Source organism: Seriola aureovittata, chromosome 23 (genome assembly GCF_021018895.1).
Source record: "Seriola aureovittata isolate HTS-2021-v1 ecotype China chromosome 23, ASM2101889v1, whole genome shotgun sequence".
Classification (NCBI taxonomy): domain Eukaryota; kingdom Metazoa; phylum Chordata; class Actinopteri; order Carangiformes; family Carangidae; genus Seriola; species Seriola aureovittata.
Window position 1 is genome coordinate 8,841,579 of NC_079386.1, and position 22,846 is coordinate 8,864,424.

Here is a 22,846-nt window from a genome sequence, read left to right on the forward strand (position 1 = left end):
CCCTGATGATTCATTGTGGCTGACATCAGTGACAGAAAAACCAGAGCGATGGAAATCTATTCAAATGTGGTGAGGCTCAATTTCCCCTTTCATGAGAGAACTGTGGATAATATGTTGGCCCCAGACCAGTAGGGGGTAAAATAGCTTCATCAGTCTTTTCGAGTCAAAGTGAGGTGGAGGGAAACAAGTGAAACGCCGATGCATAACACTGACATTTTTTAATAGAATTCATTTATAACAAATGGAACTTGTGTCAGCAAAGAACTGATTTTCATACAGACTTCTTTCGCCACCAATGGTAACCTAAGTAAGAAAATAAAAAGCACTCCTTTCATTCAGAAAAAGAAACATTTTACGCTTACAACTAATCAGAGGTAATTGTATGATCTTTTTAACAAGCCATTTTTTTTACAATTTCATTATTTAATTTTTCAGTCTATGCATCCAAACGAGAGATAGATAGAGAGAGCAGAGAACACAACGTTTATTTCTGTTAATGACACTCCAAGCTTGAATGGCAAAGCCACAAGAACAGATGGTTGTGGGACAGATTTTTCTGAAGTCATCTGCTGGAGTAACCATGGCATCAGAATGGATGCTCTTTTTCGCCACAAACTTTTTTTTGTCTTTTTCAAGAGTTGATACCTTTTTTTGTGTTATTTACATACACACAAAGTGAACGTTTAAGGAGATTTTTTTATAGATGGGTTCAAGTAATATATTATTGGGTTTAGAATCAATAGGGCAGTGCATAGTACAAAGATAGAGAAAGTGCAAATCTTCCTACCAGGCCAGCTTTGGCCATTCTGCAATGTTTCACCATGCATACGAAAAATCAATAAAAACAAAAAAAAAAGAGGAAAAACTGAGATGAGAAAATAAACATGTTCCGAGACTTGAACATAATGTAACATTAGCCACCATGAGGTTAAATAATAGCACTTATATCTCAAAATTATGACAAAAGTAATCCGTTAAGCAGTGGACAAAAATAAAACACATAGCTGCTTGAGTTAACAAGGGAAAGAAAGCACCTGGAATGCACATCCACAAAGCCATCAAAGAGGGTACAGAGAAGTTAACGATGCTGCTCAACATAAAGACTGAAACATAACCAAACTAAACCCTTAGTGTCTAACTGTTATGTCATAAAAAAGACATGGCACACTGGATTGTCAGGATAACAGAACCAATATTTTGTTTGGAGTTTATATTTCTCTATATATGCTCTCGGTAGTGACACACATGAAGTTGATAATTCAAACCTAAGGCATGAAGAAGAAACCCTTCGGTGATGACCTGTGCATTAGGCATTCTTTTTGACCAAATCAGTTTTTACCGTAGATTGACAAAGCATTTTAAGATCTGAATACGCTGTACTTTACTGTCGTAAAATCTGATCATAGTCACAATAGGTTAAAAGCTCATTAACTTTATGTTGGGCCTTGACACATGTACTATATGGACTTTTACCTCATCCGCTTTAGTTCTGAGACCAATATTCTGTTATCTCATCCCCAGCTGCATGTTAGAACATTTTAAATAATATGCATTGTAGCTATTGTGTATTCTTGACTGTTTTCTGTAGAGGTCAGTGATATATAAAGTATTTTATTCTAATTCACTCAGCCACAATAAGGCCACTGAAAATGAAAAATATGAGCTTTGAAATGTTCTTATTTGCATATATAATCTCATCATGTGACAAATGAATACTAAAGGTAAATAAACTATACAATTACAATTACATTTACACTAAATGCCTAGATTACTATAAGGATACATTTATATGTTAAATGAAACATTATAAAAACAGGCATAAATATAAGGCACTCTAAATGCAAAAGGAAAAGAAAAATGCCATTACCATCGAATGCTTTAAAGAACCACAAGAAAGTGATGTCTTTGTACCTTGCCCTATTGTGTGGCGCGAGCGGTGAGTGCGGCTGTGTGACCCCTCTGCCTCTAATTACAGACCGTATGAAGGTTTGAAAAAAATGCACCAGTGATGCTTTGACTGGCATCTGACATTCCCACTCCCACACGTAACTTGCGGGGGGAACAGCAATGTCATGAGTGAATAACATATCCACATAAAACCCTATCTAAAAACACACATATTTATTGCACAAGAAAAGATGCACTGAATCAGAATACAATTTTGTCCTACTGATGTGCATTCCAGTGAAAAATATCTTCATTTCCCCCATAGCACACAACTCTCAATTTGGAAGCTTTCATAGACATTCCATATTTTATATACTTTTTACTCATAAATTATGTACTTTATCAATATATTTAGAATGTTTATGGTTTAATATATATTTTACATATATTTGACAATCTGTACCATATATTCATATATCTATATAACTTATCCAATTCATCAGGTTCTCTCTTATCATCATTCTAACATGGAAGAACTAAGATAATCGGTAGCAGCAACTTCATACTTTGCTCATCCCTGTTGATTCCACAAAGCCCCAGTTTATCTTATGGGAGTAATTAAGTTACCATGTATGTGATCATGGACAAAAACAAACAGAAAAATCAAGACCAAAAAATAACTCTTGGACAAAGTTAGATTTTGGTAGTGTGAATTCCGTTCTGTGCACTAAGTGCAACAAAATGAGGGGAAAAAACTAATAAACAAAATAATTAAAAAAAAAAGCAAAGAGATTCTCTGCAAAACAGCACATACGTCAGAACAGTTCTACAGCTTTAAAAAAAATTAACATTTACGTAAATACATTTTATCACTTTTTTCCAAGTGATAAATTTGTGTAAAAAAAGGAAATTCACACAGTTCAAAAAAAGCACATCAGCTGTATAATAAAGTACTAAAAAACTAAATCAATAATTTTTATTTATTTCATAGATCATTCTAACTTTACCTTCTCCCAAAATTTAGATGATGAACATTGTGACAGGAAAAGGGGTATTTATTCATTATTACTTTAAGTCTGTCCTGCTGTTGTGGACCAAGCATTGTCTTCTTTTTCGATGGGTTGTCTGTGTGTACTTGATTGTGAAACAGATTTTTTTTCTCTTTACAATGTGCATCAAGTTTTTTTCCCCCGCAATTCTGTGTGCCTCCAATGCCTCTCGTAATGGTTCATAATCACTGATGCATTTCTGACGATGTCATTATTGTTCATTTTACTTTTTTGTTGTGTTGGTTTCATTCAGTTATATGAGCCCCAAAATGAATCCTTGAAGCAAAAGAGAAAGGTAATTCCATACGATGCCTCAACAGTCAGGATTCCCTCACTTTGTCTCAAGGCGAGGTTTTCTTGGGGTTGGGAAATACTTGGTCCTCCAGGAATCATCTTTTTCATTTTTTGACATGTCTCACATCCAACACTTAATGAGTTGTTAGCAAGGAGTTAAGGAGTACTTTCTCAAGCAGGAATTTATGGCTCAGAAGAGAGGCTCACTGGGTTTTCTTTCCAAAGGGCCCTCTGCTTTTTTCTTCCAATACTGGGTCTTTTACGTTGCATAGTGATCAAAGCTTCCCAGGTACTCCAAGCCAGCTCTGTAGCAGAACTGGTATTGATCCTGGAAACAAAGAAGAGAAGTCTTTAGATGGACTGCCTGTGTAGCATCTTGATACTGAATCTTCTGTATCACTTTTTGGTCCGTTGCGCTTCAATCACAACTGTTACCAGTGTATATACAAGAGCCACATGAAATGTGTGAGCTGTCATTAATATTAAAACTAACTAACTATTAGAACTGAAACATTTTCGACAGAAGTGCAGTTTCAGAGGTGTGTGAGAACACATTGGCCAGTCTTTCTGGAATGGTGAGATGAAATTGCAGATGAGAGAAGATAAAACTACTCTAGATTGGCTTAGCTACTAAATAAATCATAGTCTTTAACAGAGACCTGCTTTAGTTAATCTGTTTGGCTCAAGAGGAAACTTGGAATCTCACCAGACCTTTCAGGCAAATGGAGTACACCATCAAAATTAATATCATAGTAACTGAATCCATGTGTAGTCTGTAGTGTCACAAAACCTAAAGTAGCTTCATTACTACCTCAGTACAGTTTGCGAGTTAGGTTTTCTTTGCAAGTGCAGTGCAGTGGAAAAAATGTCTCACCTCTGTCTGCACCATAGCTGGTCTCTGTGTCCGTAACATTTTCACTGTCTGAAAGATGTCTACTACCCCCTCGTATCTCATTCGTTCCAAGACGATGCTGAGGGTGATGAAAACTCCAGTTCTACCAACGCCCGCGCTGTGCAAGAGAGATCAACAGGGCAGCAATGTCAATGTTGAGGCCATAGAAATTAGATAATTATAAAAATTGTTTTCTCTAAATCAAAACAGTCTACCAGTATGCTAATTTGATGTATGTGTACATGATTTCTGTTTTTCCTTTGCTGTTGATGGAAAATAGTCTTTTTTTTTTTTTTTTTTTTTTTTTAAAACATTTGCAGCTCAAGAGATATATGCATTTAGTTTAATTTGCTGCAGAATGTAACTGATATAATTAACAGAGTTATACCAGTTGGTCACTTACCTACAATGGACTGAGATAGGCCCATCTTGGCCAAACTGCTCTTTTGTTTTATGTACTTGGCCAATGAAATCGATGAAGCCCTCTCCTGATTTTGGCACTCCTTGTTCAGGCCAGTCTGTGAACTGAAACTGCCTTACTGTCCGTGACTGTCCATCCTGGAAAAACAGGATGGGAAAAATAGAAAGAATGTACAAATTGGACATCACTCAGAAATATGGAAAATTGGCAACAAAAAACTGAAATCAAACAGTCTGAGTTATTTTGCAGACAGTGAACCAATGGCAGTTCTTTCCATGACCATCTCCATCATAATGATTCACGCCTTTGTGGGTTTTACAGTGCAAGAGAGCATTCTTGAAAAAATCTGGGAGCGCAGGTGCCAAGTTTAAAGCATCAGAGAAAAATGTTTTGTCATTAGAGTTATTAGAGAGCCTGTCATTTTACCTGAATGTATTAAACATGAACACTAAAGATGCTAATTCCTTTGATGTGCTACCCTCGACAGGGTGCTTGGAGAATCGACTTTGAGGGTGTGCATTACTTAAGTGATATTGTATCCTCTTGATAAGGAAAGCAATCCCATTGACGAAACAGTGTAACATGCACTACAAAGGGAGCCTGCACTATTTATCTGTGTAAGCCTTTGATGGAATTAAAAACTCTGGCAGCTGACTGCTGCCGGCACCACATTTGTTTTTACACATTGACATGTGTCATAAGTCCTACAAATATATATTTATGCTGATGTTACACTTAGGGCCATAGTTTGGTATAAACAAATATTTGATAGAATGCCAAAATTCTGATCTAATAACTACTGCACTGTTAAATCAAGTCAGTGTGTTCAGTACATTCAGAAATGTTACATGAAACATGTTCTGTGAAACTATGTCTGCTTACCCTGGCATCAGTCACTTTGAACTCTCTCAGGATATACTGGGGCATGTTATACTCGGCCATGGGGTCCACCACAAAGTACTGGTATCTGGCCGACCTTTCCGCTGGCCAGTACTGGTGGCATTTTTCCTGTAGGGAGTGAAAAATAGAATACCACAGTGAGTCACAGCATTCCCTTCAAACATGAGCTTCATTCCCAGAAATCTTGTCATTGTAATCTCATGGCTGAATCTATGTATTGTACTTCATACAAGGTTTTTGTAATAACATGTTCCCTCTGTGTTGTGTTGCCAGACAAACAGATAAGAAAATAAGCACATGCATACCCTGCCCATTTCTCTAAGCTTGGTGAGCATAACGACGATGGTGGAGTTGTGCTCCCAGAGCATTCTCCAGAAATCCTCTGTGGTCTCTGCCAATGGTCCCTGCGTGGCAATATAGGCTTTCTGTTGCCTATGGGAATGCAATAACACGTGATGGAAAAAGTGTGATACTATTATCATAGAAATACATTTGAACTTCCACTATTAATGGTTTGAAGATTAAATACAGATGTAAACAGAGCCATATTTGCAATGATTGACAGAAAACATGGCATTGGCTCTTGTCTCGTATAAATCCACTGAGACTAAATCAATATTATGAATATGCAGTATTATATACTGTTGATCTGATTAGCAATGGGTGTCAGAATACTTGAGCACTTACCTGTACCCATCAATGAAACTGGCATTGATGTAGTCAGAGCCCTCAACTCCTCGAATGGGCTGAAGACACACTCGTGTGGACTCGTATGGCATTATGTTAACAAGGCGGTTCTTGAACTTGTTGCAGGGGAGATTGGCACTGATGAATCGTGATGTGTGGGCTTTAGTGTTAGCTAAACGCTGCATGGGAGAAAGAGAAGAATAAATAAGCATACTGCTGCCAGGTTAGGAGCACTGACATTTTGGTGTTTCTTTGTTTCCCTGGCGTCAGACTGTGTTTGACACTAAAGGTGGATCGTACATGATAAAGATCAGAAAACTATGAACAATCGCATGCCTTGAGAGTAGGGAAGAATCCTAAGTATAATAAACTGAACATAGCGGGTGATGAAATCCACACTATAATGGCTCATAGTGTACTGTGGTTATATGCTATTTCACCTAACCATAAAGTATGGAAATGGCATCAAAGTGATTACTATCACAGCTTGCCTTTGCTCGGAAAAAAATGGCATTTTATGATGAACAGACAGGGAAATGGATACCTAAGCGAGTCTGGGGTGGACAGAAGTGCCAAGTAATCTAACCTGCTTATCATCATCCACTGGAATCAGCATCCTTCACAGAGCAAGGAAGTAGGTGCGTGACAAGCAAGGCAATACCATGCATACAGCACCGCCACAGACTGCAATGGGCTGAATAAGGTTGGTGGAGCCTCTCATTGTTAATGCGGAGTGTATTGCTCAAGTCCCTCTGGCAACTGTTCTGTGGCTGGGAAAACCTATGTTTGGCGTTTTCATGTAAACCGAGACCCTGTTACCAAAGGAAGGGGAGCTATGGGAAGGGGGAAACAGAAAGGGGAAATTTATCCTATGTTGTATTACACAAGTGAGTGAACTAAAGGGAATAGAGAGGAAACCACAGGCCCCATGCTGTCTGGTGAGCCTAATGGTAAGTGGAAGAGTTTGGCCATTCTCTGTACGACTTCCATTCTGTGACATTGGGGCCTGCGTGTGACTTGGGACAAAGGGTGCCAGTGGGATGCTTGTAAATTCTTGCTACATATGGAAAGTTGCTTCTTTAAAACTTTACATCAGGTGTGGTTTGCAATATTCAGATTACATTGTGAAAAATTAAAGCAAAAAACATTGCTTTTTAGAATAAGTACACAGTTTGTACCTTGAACTCAAGTTCCATGCCGGTGACATTCTCTCCACCCTCTATCTGCGTCAGTTTCTGGATGTAGGCGTATAGGTTTCTGGCGGGCACTTCGGTGGTGCCGCAGTTGACGGCCTCCTGGAGTGCGTCATGTATGAAGACATACTGGTCCTCTGTCTGCACCATGTAGTTGCGCTGGGCACGCATTAGCGTTACATGCCCGTAGATGTCCACAGTCTTCTCGTGCTTGATACGTTCCAGCATGGCATCAATCACGATGAAGCAGCCTGTCCGTCCCACCCCAGCACTGTAATTAAACACAAGATCAATAAGGAATATGAATGGGATTGTATTCTCAGTTGTAGCTTTAAAAGAGAGGCTAGTTCCAAATTTTATAGAAAAACAGATGTATAGAAAGGTCCCTAATTTGACATGTTTGTGCTTCTGTATCATAACCTCTGCAAATCTTATGTGTCCGACTATATTTGATCCCCAGTGACAGACATGAAGGGCGGTTCATGTAAGGGGTTTGACGAATTCACTTTCTCCCAGTGATGAGGCAAAAAGGTAAACTCTTTGTGCCAAGTTTGCCACTGTAGGACAGACCATTTGGCTTGGTGTGTAATTAAATCTGAAGTGGCACTGTGTGGAGAAGAGGGCTTGGCAGTCAAAGCCTTCAGTGGGCTCACTGCTGGCTTAGCAATCTAGTCTCTTCCCTCTAGACCCCACCTGTGCTCTCCAACCCATCAGGGCTAATCACTTATGCAACAGCAACATTTAACCTTTATGTCATAGTTCCGAAAAGTGCCACTACAACAAATGCACACACAAATGTGGATACACAGTCGCAATTTTGAGAGCATGATTTTTTGAGGGCTTCGTTAATGTGCTGCGCAACTTCTGAGAAGTGCAGCTGACTTCAATTAATGCCATTAGATTAGCACAGTGCACCTAAATGGCATAAGAGCTTTAGAAGAGGCACTGAAAGGCAGGTCTCTTCATTAAGATTCACATCGGCAGATTTTTACATTAGTGAGAAAAATGCACAAGTGAAAAAGCACTCTGACAAAGAGAGGAGATGTTTTACTGTTTCTCTTTGACCTCTCCTTGCAGGCCAGCTTGAGACATGTGGTATAAATTTAGCCCTCTTTTGCAGACTGCTGACGAATTAAGAAAGCTCACCCTTGCACATTACATGTTTTAATAGCACAAGCCTCAGCACAGATGTTTTCTCATGACAATTTATTTACCATGGGGTGACAGGGTGGTGCTAAATCTTGTTTGTTAACTCTCCTCCCGCAAAACATGGCATTGACAAGACAACTCCTTGCACTCCAAAGTAAATAGGTTATTCAATCCATTAAGCTGACATGCCTACGAGGTGCGAGACATGCTCTCGTGCCTCCTCCTTCTGATGAAGCATTTGTTTTTCATTTGTTCTGAGCAACAGGGAAAGGTTTGAGAAGGAAAACTCAAGAGGGAGTAAAGTTAGTCCCTCAGGGACAAGTCTGGTTAATGTGCCATGCTGCACTGGAACTGTGCTGCGAATGGAATAAAGAAACATATAGGAGTCATTGGCTTTAACAAATGATCTGATGATCACTTTCAAAATGGCTGACATTGGCTGAATGAAACTTAACTCTTTTGTTTTGACAAAACTCTTCACAGCTTTAGGTCGGATTCCAAAATGTGCATGTGAGTGCAAGAGAGAATCGGGCAGCAAAGAAATGTGAAAATGTCTAAGGGATATTTGAAGAATGAATCACTTCCAGGTTTGAGAACACCTCAGCCCTTGGGCGGGCAATACAGAAAGTAGAAGAGATTTCTCCCGTTACCCCAGCTGCTTCCAATCTGAAAACATTTTACAGTGCAGACCTGAATGTGGGAGAGTGATGACCTGCGAGAGAGTAAGTGACAGGGTGACAGCACTGAGCTAGAGAGATGGAGACAGAGGAAGATGAGGAATGGGGGAGAGAGGTGTGGAGAAGGAAGGTAGAGTTGTGTGGAGAGAGATGCTGCAAGTTATCTAGAAGTTGTCGTTCTCAAGTTAGTTTTCTAAAAGACTGAGCTGCAGGAATATATATTAACCAAAAATTTTTCAAAAATGTAAGACCGGAAAAGGCTAGAAACATGTGTAATACTCCTTTTATTGACAAGTTATGGTGTGTGTAGTGGGGTGAGGTGGTGCAGAAAGCCGTCAGTACATTTGGCAGTTGAAGGGGAGCTGGCGAACTGCACTAATGACCTGACACTGCCTTTTCAGCCAGTCAAGACCAGCTGCTTTGGACATCGACACACATTAAGTGTCAGACTAATTTGCTTTCCAGGAGTTTAGGGAATGGGAGAAAAAGTGCAGTGTAAAATACAGCTGCAATGAGTACCGAGAAGATAAAGCATGAACAGCAGTGAAAGCAATTACATATGTATTGTTACCAAATCTCTTGCTGTCAGCTAACCTGTCACCATTTCCCTACTCTGCTTATTGAACACACATAGACTCACCAGGATCACTGCATAACTGCTAATGGAGTCAATAATAATTTTAGTCTTTTGCGTGTGTGAATACTTTTCAAAATGTGGTAAGTAAACTTGGAGGTATGGAATTGTTTTTTCAAACAGGCTTGCCCCAGTTAGTGCACTTTTTAGGTTTAGCCACTTTCCTTAAGAAACCCCCTGAGAATGTTGTCTGCTGATCTTTGTCCGTTGTGAGATGGCAACAGCAGTGGAAGTATTTGTCTTGCATGCACATATGCTATGAGAGAGGTGGCGTTTTGTGACAGTGCTCCTGTCCCTTTCCTTCCCTGTATTTCAATCAAAAAAGTTTAAGCCTCTGGAAGAGCATTTCAACTCTTTAAGGTTTGATGAAAATTTGGAGGTTTGATTTTTCCACCAGCCATGTATTGGGTTCCCCCCCGGTACTACAGCCTTGGTGAAGCTAGGCTTTTTTGCTGTATCAGGTCTTTGATGTTGATGATGGGGCGGCCAGTGTTTGAACATGACTTAAATCTTTTATTGTAGGAAAAGCATTGCTGCATTGACGGCTATGTGTTGAAAGGAAGTGTCTGTTGAACCTCTGAACCTCTGTCTAGACACTCAATATTGCTGGCATGTCTATTGAAATGTGTGAAATTACTCTTGAAATGTAATCCAGTCTGCTGTTGTATGTCAGTATGGACAACAGACAATGGCCTTTTGCCAGCATGCTAGTTGTTTGCATTTGTCTTCAGCAACAAATGTAAGTGAAAAGCATTAGCCAAAAAGAATACATGCTGCATTATTTGCCACCTACCGCAATAATACACAGTAAAGAGAAGAAAAACGAGGAAATATAACTTGGCTTTCAGTTGAATTCTTTGAAACTGTGGGTTGTTCTATCAAAAGTTTCCCTTCCAAGTTCAATGATATCCATGACATTCAATCATGTCCCTTTGACCTCCTCTGTGACCTCACAACGCCTGGGTAGCCCTTTAGCTGGAAGAGCAAAATGCTCCCTGACCTGTGGGTTAGTGAAAACAGTAGGAACTAGGAAATCATGAAACATGCTATAATGTCCCTGAGAGGCCAATTTCACAAAATGTACTGTGATCTCACCTTGTGAGAAGTGCTTTGTGGAGGAAACATATGAATGCATTTTGATAACTTCTCTAATAGATAACTCCTGTGGAGGGATGCATTAGCCACCCACTAAACTAAATGTTTAGAAAGTCCCATAAGCAAGTTCACAAAATGCTCTGATTTCTGCTTGTATGAAAATTTCTGAGCCTTAATCTAAGTTCACAGTTAGCTTTCTGGCACTTTGTGATCAATTCTCTGGCTTACAAGGAAAATTTTCACTGATACAAGAGAAAAAAACGATGAACGAATGATTCTTTTGACAAATTGGAGCAATTTAAGTTTGTACTACGACAAATGAAATACAAAACTCTTCTTATAACTCTTGCTGTGTGAATTGCTGAACATTGGAAAAATCTCATGCTGTAACCTAAAATGTCACATCTAAAATGTAAAGCTAAAGTCTGAGTAAGAGATGGTTCACCTGCTATTTTTTTGTCTGCATCATCAAAATGTGAAGATTAAAGAATTGTTATTGAACTCCAGTGGCGTGTGGGACACACAAGTGATTCAGGGAAATTTTGCAATAGGTTGAGTCACTTTTTGTTTGAGAGATGGATGTAGTTTATAGATGCCTGTCTGATGTTCTTCATTTTACAGTGCAAAATCCCCATGCTGCTGTGTCTATGTGGATTAAAATGGGTAAAATGAGGGGTGGTTAGATGTAAGGATCTGGGTGTCCCATTAGTCAGGAGATAATGGTATGGTGCCTATGATAAAATAACAAGTTTATAATTAGTGACTTAGAGAGCATGGAAATTATGTACAGTTTATTTTGAAATGTTCTAACTTTAAGCTCATAAGCCTTCACAGAAAACAAAAATAAGCAATCGAGGGCTCTGGATTTGTTTTATGTCTTTATGGTCTTTACATAAAGCATGTACATATGTGGTAAGCAATTTTTGGCACACCATCTGATTAATCAATCACTCAAGAGACTGTACCATGCTGTTAATTATGGACAGCAAAGGCTTTTTCATTTAGCTTTTGTTTAGTCCTTTCTGCATGTGCATAAACAGCTTCAGCAAAATAAAAATCTGTGTTGATTTTTATTGTACAAAATATCTTTATCTACAAAATATCTCTGCCTAAGCACTTACCACTCAGAATATTATTTTATAAGTGAGTAAATATAAAAGATGGCTCTATTTAAAATTGTGGTCAAACATGAAGAGAGGAAATGCCTCTTAAGGGATTTGTAGCTTGGAAATGACTGTATCTGATAGGGAGCCAGAGGAATTAAAACCTCCCATCTGCAGAGTGACATTAATTCCTGCATTCTGCTTCATTGTAAAAGTCAGGATTTTCAATTTGAAGCGATTTGGCAACTAGCTCTAATTAACTTCAGCATGTGGTAATTCTAATTCTCCAGTAATCCCCCTTCCCTTTTTGTCACTTTCTGACACAAGTTTGTATCTCTTACACTCGCTATTGCCGTTTCTTCATTTTTGCTGTCTTTTTTTTTCCCTTTCAGTCACTTGCTTTCTCTGTGCAGAGTCTCTGATGACTTCCTGAGTTGAGAGGAGCCAGAAGTCTGTCTTATATCTTTGTTCCTCTCTGTTGAGAGTCTGGCCGCATATGTAGCTGAGGGAAGTGAAGTTGGCATGAAAGTGAAAGTTATTTGTTTCAGATGCAATAACCCAAGGGATAAGCCAAGGACTTGTGGGCTGCTGATGTGCGACATGTTAGTGGTGTAGCAAGGAAGACGACAGGTCTGCGTGTGTTTATGTGTCAGTGTGTGGGAGGAGACGTTTGAGTTTGCTGAGGGCAATGACACTGGTATTCCTTGTGCTGTGATGTTGAAAACACCTTTAGATTTAAAGTGCCTTCTGTGAAAGCTAGTGGGCTGATTTGTTTGGGCTACAGTGGGCCGTAGTTTAATTCCTATCAAATACTCTCCTTTAGCCAGTATTTTTGCCTCTGTTTCATATCTGATCGCTTTCAAAAATATTTATTATTAGTACACAGATGACTCAGATATAAACCTCTAAATAACCATGAATGTATTATGCTTTTCCATATGTATTCATATATTCATTACAGCAAATGGAGAGAAAAATCAATTTCATGCTTCAGGATGTTTTTGTGAAACTATGTTGTTTCTTACCTGCAGTGTACCACCATGGGCCCTGCATCTGGAGGATTACAAGCTTTCACCCGTCTCAGGAAGGCCAGGAATGGAGTGGGGTGCTCCGGTACCCCGTGGTCTGGCCAGGCTGTGAACTGGAACTGCCTCACCTCTCTCTTCTCACTGGAGCCATTCTGAATATGGAGATGGAGAGAGGTTAGTGACCACCATGTCTAACCTCAACTACTTGACAGTTGTTACATTGCCCAAGTGGCTACTGTCGAAAAACAGCATCCAAATGCCTCTTACTTTAAAAAGTGCAAATGTCCTGACACAGTATGTAGCCAGCTCTACTGTGTCTAGCAGTGTCACTTGGATGAGACCGTAGGTTTCTGTCCCTCTGGTGGGCCAGTATTGATCACATTTCACCTGTAATAGAGATAAATATCACATTTCAGAATTTTTTTAAAACCTTCATTTGAGGTGTATTGACATAGTTTAAATGTTCTTTGTAACATTGCCCTGCTTCAAGGTTCACACGGCTATACTCACATATATTTAGTCAAATAGTGGTAAAATAAATACACAAATTCTCCTCATTCCTGCTGACTGGGTTTGATTTTATAATCAATTAAATGGCATGAGATGTTTGTATGGAGCCGACGGTGCTATTAATTGTCCTGACACACTATAATTACAAAGGTAACAACAGTTTCCAATCATATTACGGTCTCAGCTTTATTGCTACTCGAGTGTACAGCTTTGTTTCACAGTGAATGGCCAATAAAACACTGTTCCATTATAGCATTACTGCTTAGCTGACAAAGGGAAGCACTATTGGTGTTGGGGCGGAAATAACTGGGTTTCAATTCAGTTGTTTTTTTTTTTTTCATATCGTCTGTTAGAACTGATGCAGTTTTAGATTTTAGCAGTATGTTCAGCACAATCAGAATATCAGCTGGACACCGGTCTGAAATATCTGTAGTGTAGTTTCCACTAATTTCATTTCCTCAGCAGCTCGTACAACATGGGACACAAAGAGCAATGAAGTGATTGTGACAACAGGAGTAATGAAATGATTCATAACAGCATTTACTTGCAAATGCTCAAGCTTTACATATGCAAAACGTGCAAAGAGAGCCTGAGTGGTTCCCAGCAAATGATAGAACTGATAAATATGAAAGATAGGAGTTGGTAGACGAAACAAAAAAACATTATGAACTACAAATGTAAAACAACATAATGGTATGGCAGGATCGGGGGGTGGGGTGTCTTGCAGGAAGCCTTCACTGCAGAGCCAAGAAGCATATATCACAAAGCATCTATGGAGAGAAACTGACACCTGGCAGCATGGATCACATTTAGTTGTAGAATCATGCATTTTACAGTGCCTGTAATATTGAAAAACAGCCAAAGGATCTTATTTGCTTTGCAGATTGTAAGGATACAGAGTGAAAGCTGCTCTCTGGATTGAGTCAGCAACCCAGTTAACACTGTGCCAAGCTCTTAGAAAAGGCATACAAGTGTGAAGGTCACTAGCTTCTGAAGCCATTGCCAGCTTTCATGTGCTCAGTCAAACACTGTAAGATGTGCCAGCGAGGGAGAGAGGAAGTGCGTTTTGACCATGTCCACCTTAGGAGTAGTGAGTGCATACAGCTGGGCAATGTAGCTATTCAGTCTGAGTCTTTTTATCAGTGATTGTAATCCAGTGCCTTCAGCAGTGCTTGGCTAATGAAGTAAGCCACTAATCAGTCATGACTAAACAATGACGGAGTGTGTTGTTGTAAAGAGGGGACAGAGTAAAGTGTGCATCAGAATGCAACCTGGCTTTTCCTGGAGAATAAATATGAAGAGGGCCAAGGTGCAACATACTGTACAAAAAAAAAAAAAAGACAAAGAGGACAAGGGCGTCAAACGGATCATGTCACTGATGGGTGAGAAGAGTTGGAGGACTCTTTAATGCAAAATTTCACTGTCAAAGGAAGAATGGAAAAATTACGTAATTGGCTGAAAGTTTGAAAGTTTCGGTTGATATGAAAATGTCTTCCTTGACTTTGCTCAGGTGGTCAATTTCCGTGTTTGTGGCTGAACCACAGCAACCCCTATAAGTGTGAATGCTGCTGACTGACTGAGTGAACAGCTGAGTGTTGAAGTTACACCATTGGTCAGCCAAATTCCACATAACATTACAACACTAGCTGGCCAGCCGAGTGTTGGAGTTTTCCCCTTGGGTTCTTTCAAAATGATTTGGATCAAACAGGTATTGTTGCCAGCTGAGCACCTTTTATTACTATATTAACCAACTTTTTTTTTTCAAAGCAGCACCTAACAACAAATCTAGCAACTTCTTGGTCAAACTTTAGCTACCTTTCGTAGAAGAGAGTCACCAGTATCACCCACACCCGTCTATGCTGCATGGCAGCTGACGTGCGTGAGCTTCAAACTTGCACTCTGAGTGATAATTTTTCAAGTAAATATAACCAAAATTACAGCATATCTGTTGTCTTTAACTTATGTGTATGATGATTTTGTCAGACAACGTTATTTGAAAATCAGGATTTTCACAGTGCAGGGCATGGGCTGTGTTTCAGGCAGTATTTCTCCCTTTTCTGTTGTCTGTCAACAGAAACAGAAAAACAAGTAAGTGGGAACAGCTGTATTAAAACGCTGTGTATGTGAGCACAGAGAGTGGGAGAGAAGCTAAACGATAAACAACTGAAACCGGCTGTCACCAGGCAGAATGCAACTAACCTATGACGTAGTCCAGCAATATACTAGGTTTTGACTTAGTCTTGTTATGAGTTGGGGTTAAACATTTCAAAGCTCAAAATAAAACAAATGTACCCACATTTCAGTTTAATTTCATCTGATTCTTGTAGTGTTCTCTATTTAATAGAGAACACTACACTGTTGTGTTCTCTATTTAATAGAGAACACAACATAATAAGGCTTTTTCTGTATTTCTGTCACTTACCCTGGACCTCTCCTCCAGTTTGGTCATCATGACAATGATAGCACTCCTCTGTTCCCAGATCATCCTCCAGAAGTCACCAAATGTCTCTGGCAGCGATCCTTGGGTGGCAATGTAGGCATTCTGCTTTCTGTAGCCATCAATGTAGTTTGAATTGATATAGTCACTTCCAGGGATACCTATGAAGAGACAAGTTGTGACATGAGTTGTCAAGCTGAGTTAATATGGTTAAAAACAAAAAAAAAAACAAAAAAAAAACCCTAATAACATGATACCACATTCAGCCCTACATAAGAATCAGATGACACTGTTAGGCTATTCTCTGTGTTTCCTGTCAGTTAAGCCAACATTTTCTGTAAGTATTAAATGGAAGTACCATAAAGCAGTCACATTTGGAACCAGCGTTACAGTCCATTAGGATTTGTGTTTGCTATCAGCAACACATTTAAATCCACAGTTTTTGTGTCCCTCTTCCATATCTGCAACTGACTTACAGATAAAGCTTGGTCTGTTAAAGTCTATCACCTCACATGGAGAAAAACAAACCAACACAAAACTAGCAAAACAATTTCCCCCCTTCCCCCCGCACTCCTCCTTCTCTTTGCTTATATTAAATGAAAGGCACAGCAGCCTTTTCGAATCCGGGGGAAAGAGACAGAGCTGACAGCTAGTCAATGCTTTAGGACTGGCAGTTTAGGGGCTCCATGCACACATGGTCGACCAAGATAAGTCTCATCTGCATGGATGCCACGTCCCAGAGAATCCCCTCACTCCAACTGCTTCCTCTCCCCCCTGTCCCCCAGACTGCCTTTTACTCCCAGGTAACTTATTCAACATAAAAAAGCAAAGAAAAAGGAATATGAACACATTCAAAAACCCACCCACATAATTTTTTTTTGCTCTCCCCCACCCTCTCTTTTTTGCCGTTGAAGTTGTCCACACAGCCAGGCAGTTGTATATTTCCTTGATGGACAAGGGATAAATACAATTAAGCCCAGTGTGTTTTCAAATTGAAAAGAAAAAGCCAAAAGAGACATTACTGTGGTTTAATGAGAATGAGGCATGTTGTTTAATGCATATTTGCAAATGGATTTTGCCTTTATGCTTTCTGTCACTCAGGATTTGTATAAATTTTCTGTCAGTATGCTCATTAAGAAATAAACATCGCTACATTGTTGTTCATTGCTCAGTCTTCGTAAAAAATAAATAAATAAATAACTAAAAAAAGCAAAGGAATTTCAAAGAAAATACAGAGAGATTTTAGGGCGCAATAGTGTAATTCTGATAATGATGATGATTCTTAGTAGCAGTAGTGGTACTACTAATAGTATATTCATTTCAAGACATTGCAATTGCAAGCAGATAACAACACACTTTCTCAGATTCCTACACTGTCTGACTACAGAACATATTTATAAAGTTGTCACATTAGATCTTGATTAGATTTTCTTAATAAATGACTTCTTTGTAGAACAGGGTGTGAATGTCTCAAGTGTAGCTCTTGTCTTTGAATAAGAAAAGACCCGTGACAGCTTCCACACTAAATATAGAACAATGGAAAAATTAGTGACTTTAATGTTCTAAAAATAACATAGAATTCATGGAATTTGGAGGGAATGCGATCATACTGACAAAAATTAATACATTTTCTAATTGAAATTAGAAACTGTACAATTTAGCCAAATGAAGGGTAAACTAAGTTTTAGGGATTAACTTTAGATAGCAGTTTAATCCGGCTAAGCCCTTGTTTTGTGTGGTCAGGCAACTTGGCAAGAGGTTCCTTGTCAAAAGTAGAGCAAATGCAGTGATGTCCCGACCATTAAAGTCCACAAATGTTCTCGAGCATCAGAGCGCTTGTATCCCAAACATTCTGCTGATCCATCCCCGCATCAATAAATTCTGAAAGTAGCTGTCTTCAAATTCTGATGTCAAATCCCAAATCCCTTTTTATTCAAAGAACTCAATCAAAGTAAACAATAGAGGCATTGCTTGCCAAAAGGCTTTGTTTAAGCTTAGAAGGAAAAGAGGAAGTCCCTCATGTCCCCCTGGCTGAGATCTACTCACTTGCTACAGCACAAAGACTCCAGTGTGTTTGTGCAGATGTGTTTATATGCCTGGCTAATGGAGTTCCATCAACACTCAAGCTGTGTGTTGTTTCTGAGAGACTGCAAAAAAGGCTCTCTAAGTCTTTATCTATCTGTTTTTGTCACATTAGCCATTTACTACTTTTGTTTATATTATTCTGTGCCCTCCATGGGAGCAGCTCAATGGAAATGGTTAATTAATAGTTGTGTGTGTATGTGCAATTGTGTTATCATTGAATAAACTGGTTAAGGAGCCAACAATTAACTAGCCATTTCAAAATGGCCTTTCACTTCTTAGAAGCTGTACTATACAGGACAACACATCTTAAGTGTGCCAAAGACTCTGACTGTCCTGGTTCATGTCAGGTCGACAATGGGTTGGTGTGAAATTGTGAAAATACAAATTTGTCTATCAAGCTGCAAGGTTAGGCCCTGATATTCAGAGCACTACAACCACATCTTGAATGAGTTTATTCCATGTAATGCACAAACAAGTAATGTGTATAGAGTGTGCTGCCCTGTTTTTGTATCTTCTAGTGTGCTCACTGCCCTGGTTTGAAGATATAAATTACACTCAATTTAAAGGAACAGATGTTGGTGAAACTTGGCATCCTGGCATCGCTCATTGTAGAGATTGATTTATCTGATTGGTTGCCTCGGTACTTGAAAAGGGAATTGTTTGTTTTTGTAAATAATGTCTTTCTTTACAAGCACCTTAGGCATGAAAGGAAGTAGTAGTCTGACATGCTTGTGTAGGAATATCATTTAAAAGTAGAGTGTGGTTGCGCTCCTGAGGTCTTAAAGATACGGTTGTACTGGCTGTCTGTAGAATCGATACAGCAGTTGGGAGGGAAGATGCTGGTGGGCGGCATACCGTCAATAGCAGAGAGCAAGACTCTGGAATGGTCGTAGGCAATCACGTTGGCATATCTGTTCTTTGGCTTGTTAACCTCCAGGTTAGAGTGCTCCCATGTGAACTGCTGACCAGGGTCGATGGACTGTAAGAGAAAAAAAATTGTCATTATTACAATAAAATATTTTGTGCTATAGGCACATTTTACAGCAGTTGATAGCCAAGGCTGAATTTAGCTCTTTGTGCAAGATCAATATCCGAAAGCTCACTGAAATGTGCCTTTGAACACAGAGCTCACATTGGAAGTGAAAATGAAAATATTGTAGTTTACTAATGTTTAGATACAAACTCAAGCCCATACTTTTGTCCCTAAATCTATTTTTGCATGTATTTGCACTGATGGCACATTTGCTGGAGAGACAAAGCTACACATAATTTGAATGTTGTGTTCATGTCATGCGTAATATTAATTTCTAGTGCTGCTGTTGGATCGTTTCATGTGTACACAACAGAAAACATAAATGGAAAACAGAGATTGTAAACTATTGATAAAATTTTGCTGTATTGGGTTTATCTTGGCTGTTTAGTTTCCCTTCGAGGTCAAATAATGTCAGGTTGGGACTACCCTTTTAGAGCTTTACATCTTCACCAAGTGAGAAGAATAAAATTGCACAAAATCATAACATGAATTTACAATCATTCAGTATGCTTTTTTGCAGTTAACACACCATCTCTCTAAGTTGGCCACAGTAGTGCAATATCAAGAAGCTCCTCAACCTTCCATTTTTTAAATTTTTTTTTTTAAAGGAAATGGCTTTTCACTTTAAACACACCAAATGTCAAGTCTCTTAAAGTAAGTTTTGATGATGAAATGTGTCAAATTCTTGATATACAAGAGTCCCAAGGAAATTATAATTTTTTGGACTGAAAGCTGATTTAGTTGATGAAAAGTCTAACCCAGGCTTGTATTTTTCTCAGTTAATTTAAGAAGAATCTGCTCTGGCCTCTGAGCATCTTGTGGAAAATGGGGTGTCAGCCAACACTGGAATCTAAGTTGTCTCTTTTGATCTTCAAATCTCAAGTTGACAAAAAGTCAAAGAATATTTTGTGGAGCAAATTTGACTTGAGTGAATAGTTTACTTTTAAGAACTATGGGAACTGTTTACATGAAATAAGTGCATATAAAGTATTAGATTTCCAAAAAGATACATCAGAATCAGTCACAGAGGAAAAGCCCATGTTCTATCGACTTTGCTCATTTGATCAATCGGACTTTATGGCAAATGCTAGAATACCACACTTGAGAATAGTTTAACAGCATTAGCTATCCAAGTCCCCTTTTGGCTTTGTAAAGCAGAGATCGATAATGGTCCCTCATCCCAATAAATGAACTATAAAACATAATATCACAAAGGGAAAACACAAAGACATGAAAGATGGCATTTCATTTCATATTACAGGGAAAATATTGTGCCTGTGTTTTTAATGGGCACAGGTTGCTTTTATGTGTTAATCTCCACTGAAAGTAGACGAAACCAATGTGCAATAGAACAGACTGCAATTAACAGCCACATTAGGACAATGCCCTGTCTTATAATCTAGATAGATCTGAGTATGATCCTGCTTTTATGGCTTATTTAGAATAATTTATCTGAACAATAAATGCATGGAAATTATCTTTATTATTCACTATCAGACCAGTTTAATGATGTCAAACTTTAGATTACTTCTACCACCATGGAAGGAAAGACATTAGACAAGACATTTCAGCCCTGAGTTCATCTGCAGAAATCACCTAAAGCAGCAGTATGGGAGAAGGCGTACCACTGGCTGAGTATGTTACTTTATCAAAATATGTTGAAACAGTGGGCTGCATCATTGCTCATAATAAAAATCTTTATTTTATTGTACTCTCAAAATTACTTTCCACTGCTCTTGAATAAGCACAATGAAATTGGAATTCGGTGTACTTAAGCTGCAATAATGATTGGGCAGCTTGGCAGGGACCCATATGGTGACCTCATAGATTTTGGAGCCGTTGCAGGAACCACAGAGCGGCTGTTCCTATCTCATACAATACTGCAGAAAACACCCCTTGTTTGCATAGTTTTTCAGGCCCCACGGGTGTTCTTCAAACATAAGTTCATCTACAACGCAATTCCAATATAAACATTAACGTTGCCTGACTACAACCAACAAGGTTTTGAAGGCACTTAAATTGTAAGGACTTTTAAATTTGAAGGTCTAATCACACCACACATAAATACTACTAACACCTTTGTTCAGGGGTGTATTTTTATTCTGATAGTGGCCATGCAGTCTGGAGTGAGACCTCAGCTTAAGTGTAGACATAAATTAACTAGCTGTGTCAGTAAAACGTAGCCTTTGAAATTTTCAGAGTAGTAGTGCATTAGTCACACTAGCAGTTAAGCATTATGTTTCTCAAGGATAAACAATACTGAATATCGTTCTGTGTATAATATACTGTTTCATCCAACACATCTGTACTGCTAGTTGTAGGGTTGCTTCTAGGTGTTGATAGCAGCGTTCACCATATTGACCTCCGTTATGGTCACAGTATATTAACTGATAAACACTGATTTCATCCTTTAAATACTAGTATGATTCATTCGGATATTCTTTCTTTGTGCAGGTTTGGCTTCACATTGCCATTTTTACTTGGTTTAGTCATATACAGCCTTTTCACAGCAGACATTTGGACTCGTCACAGCGAGAAAAGAACAAGTGTAACTAATAACATTAATGATGGCCTGTTTTCCTTTTAACTGTCACAGTAAGTCATGTCAATGAGCCAGCAGGCACAATAACAGGGCCCTGGAACTGAAAGTGGAATGTAGCCATTATTGGTGTTATTAATCACACCTGTTTGTTTCCTGCTATGAACTGTCAAACAGCCTGAAGTCAAAAAGGTATACTGGCTAATTTGAAATCTCTGCGTTATTCTAATGAAGATGATATTTTTATGAAAGTAATTCCTAACTCCCCCTGTTGGGCTCTCATCCACCAAACCCAGTTGACACATTGTTAACACGCTTGGACAGCAATGTGGTTGGCATGGGTATGCAATGATAGGATTCAGGCTTCCAGGAAAATACCATTAAATGCAAGACTGTGGTCTTTGCCCAGCATGCTAAATAATGACTAATTTGAAATCATAGTTACTTGCTACAACATTTATCACAATCAACTCTGGGATCTGCTGCCGCTTACCTCATATTCCTGTGAAAACTTAAGGTTGTCATTGGCTTTCAGCCGCTCCAGATGATCTGCCAGGTCCATGATCGGGATTGGAGGGTGGCTTGCCATACCTGTCAATAAGATGGTCTGAGGGTCAGTCACCAGTCTTGTAACAAGCCATCACCCAAGCACAAGCCAACAGTGAATCATTAGATAAGCAGAATGTGTGTTTAACAGGGGGAATGGAAGAGTGGATCTTGTTAGGCTAGGTTGTTCACTCAAAGCAGTGGCCATGCTCATAAAGAGGATATGGACACAGAAGCCAATGAGAAGTCATCGAGCACACTTGCCCCATTGGGACTCTCCCTATTGAGAGAGAAGAAAGTTATTCACACAGAAAGCTGCTGCGGTGTGTAGTTAGCATGACAGGAAGACACAGACGCAAACATCCCAAAAAACAAACAAACAAAAAACATTCAAAATGTTAAGCCAGATGTTGACGTCTGCTTTGAGTGATGACATGTTTTCAAGCTGTCATTTCAAACTCCGCCTCCTGTGATGACATAGCATTACACCAGATGGATTAGGTGGAGATGGGAATACAAGACTAGGCAGAAAAAAAGGAGAAGAAGGGAATTGAAGCTAAAAAAAAAAAAAAAAATCAAAAACAAATCATGTCAAATGCATAATCGAGACCAACTAACTTGACAAATGGAGGTTACTGGGGTGACTGGACGCACCTGAACCTGTGGAGGAAACGGCGGTGTAATTAA

At 39.1% G+C, this 22,846-nt stretch overlaps 1 protein-coding gene across 30 annotated transcripts in view; it reads right to left on the reverse strand.

Annotated features, from left to right (window-relative positions):
- Positions 1-203: 203 nt before the first annotated feature.
- LOC130164064 (receptor-type tyrosine-protein phosphatase delta-like) overlaps positions 204-22,846 on the reverse strand; it is a 355,849-nt gene continuing 333,206 nt past the window's right edge. For 19 of the 30 annotated variants that reach the window (XM_056368470.1, XM_056368468.1, XM_056368467.1 and 16 more), the window contains 13 exons: positions 22,778-22,819; positions 22,107-22,204; positions 18,897-19,020; positions 15,942-16,117; positions 13,277-13,396; positions 13,007-13,161; positions 7,309-7,594; positions 6,131-6,309; positions 5,749-5,875; positions 5,426-5,551; positions 4,526-4,680; positions 4,105-4,240; positions 204-3,558 (listed from right to left, as the gene is read on the reverse strand). In XM_056368470.1, the coding sequence (XP_056224445.1) occupies positions 3,490-3,558; positions 4,105-4,240; positions 4,526-4,680; positions 5,426-5,551; positions 5,749-5,875; positions 6,131-6,309; positions 7,309-7,594; positions 13,007-13,161; positions 13,277-13,396; positions 15,942-16,117; positions 18,897-19,020; positions 22,107-22,204; positions 22,778-22,819 (1,793 nt within the window). In that variant the 3' untranslated portion in view covers positions 204-3,489. The remainder of the gene's footprint in view (positions 3,559-4,104; positions 4,241-4,525; positions 4,681-5,425; positions 5,552-5,748; positions 5,876-6,130; positions 6,310-7,308; positions 7,595-13,006; positions 13,162-13,276; positions 13,397-15,941; positions 16,118-18,896; positions 19,021-22,106; positions 22,205-22,777; positions 22,820-22,846) is intronic. The other 11 variants (XM_056368471.1, XM_056368469.1, XM_056368482.1 and 8 more) reach the window with 1 other exon arrangement.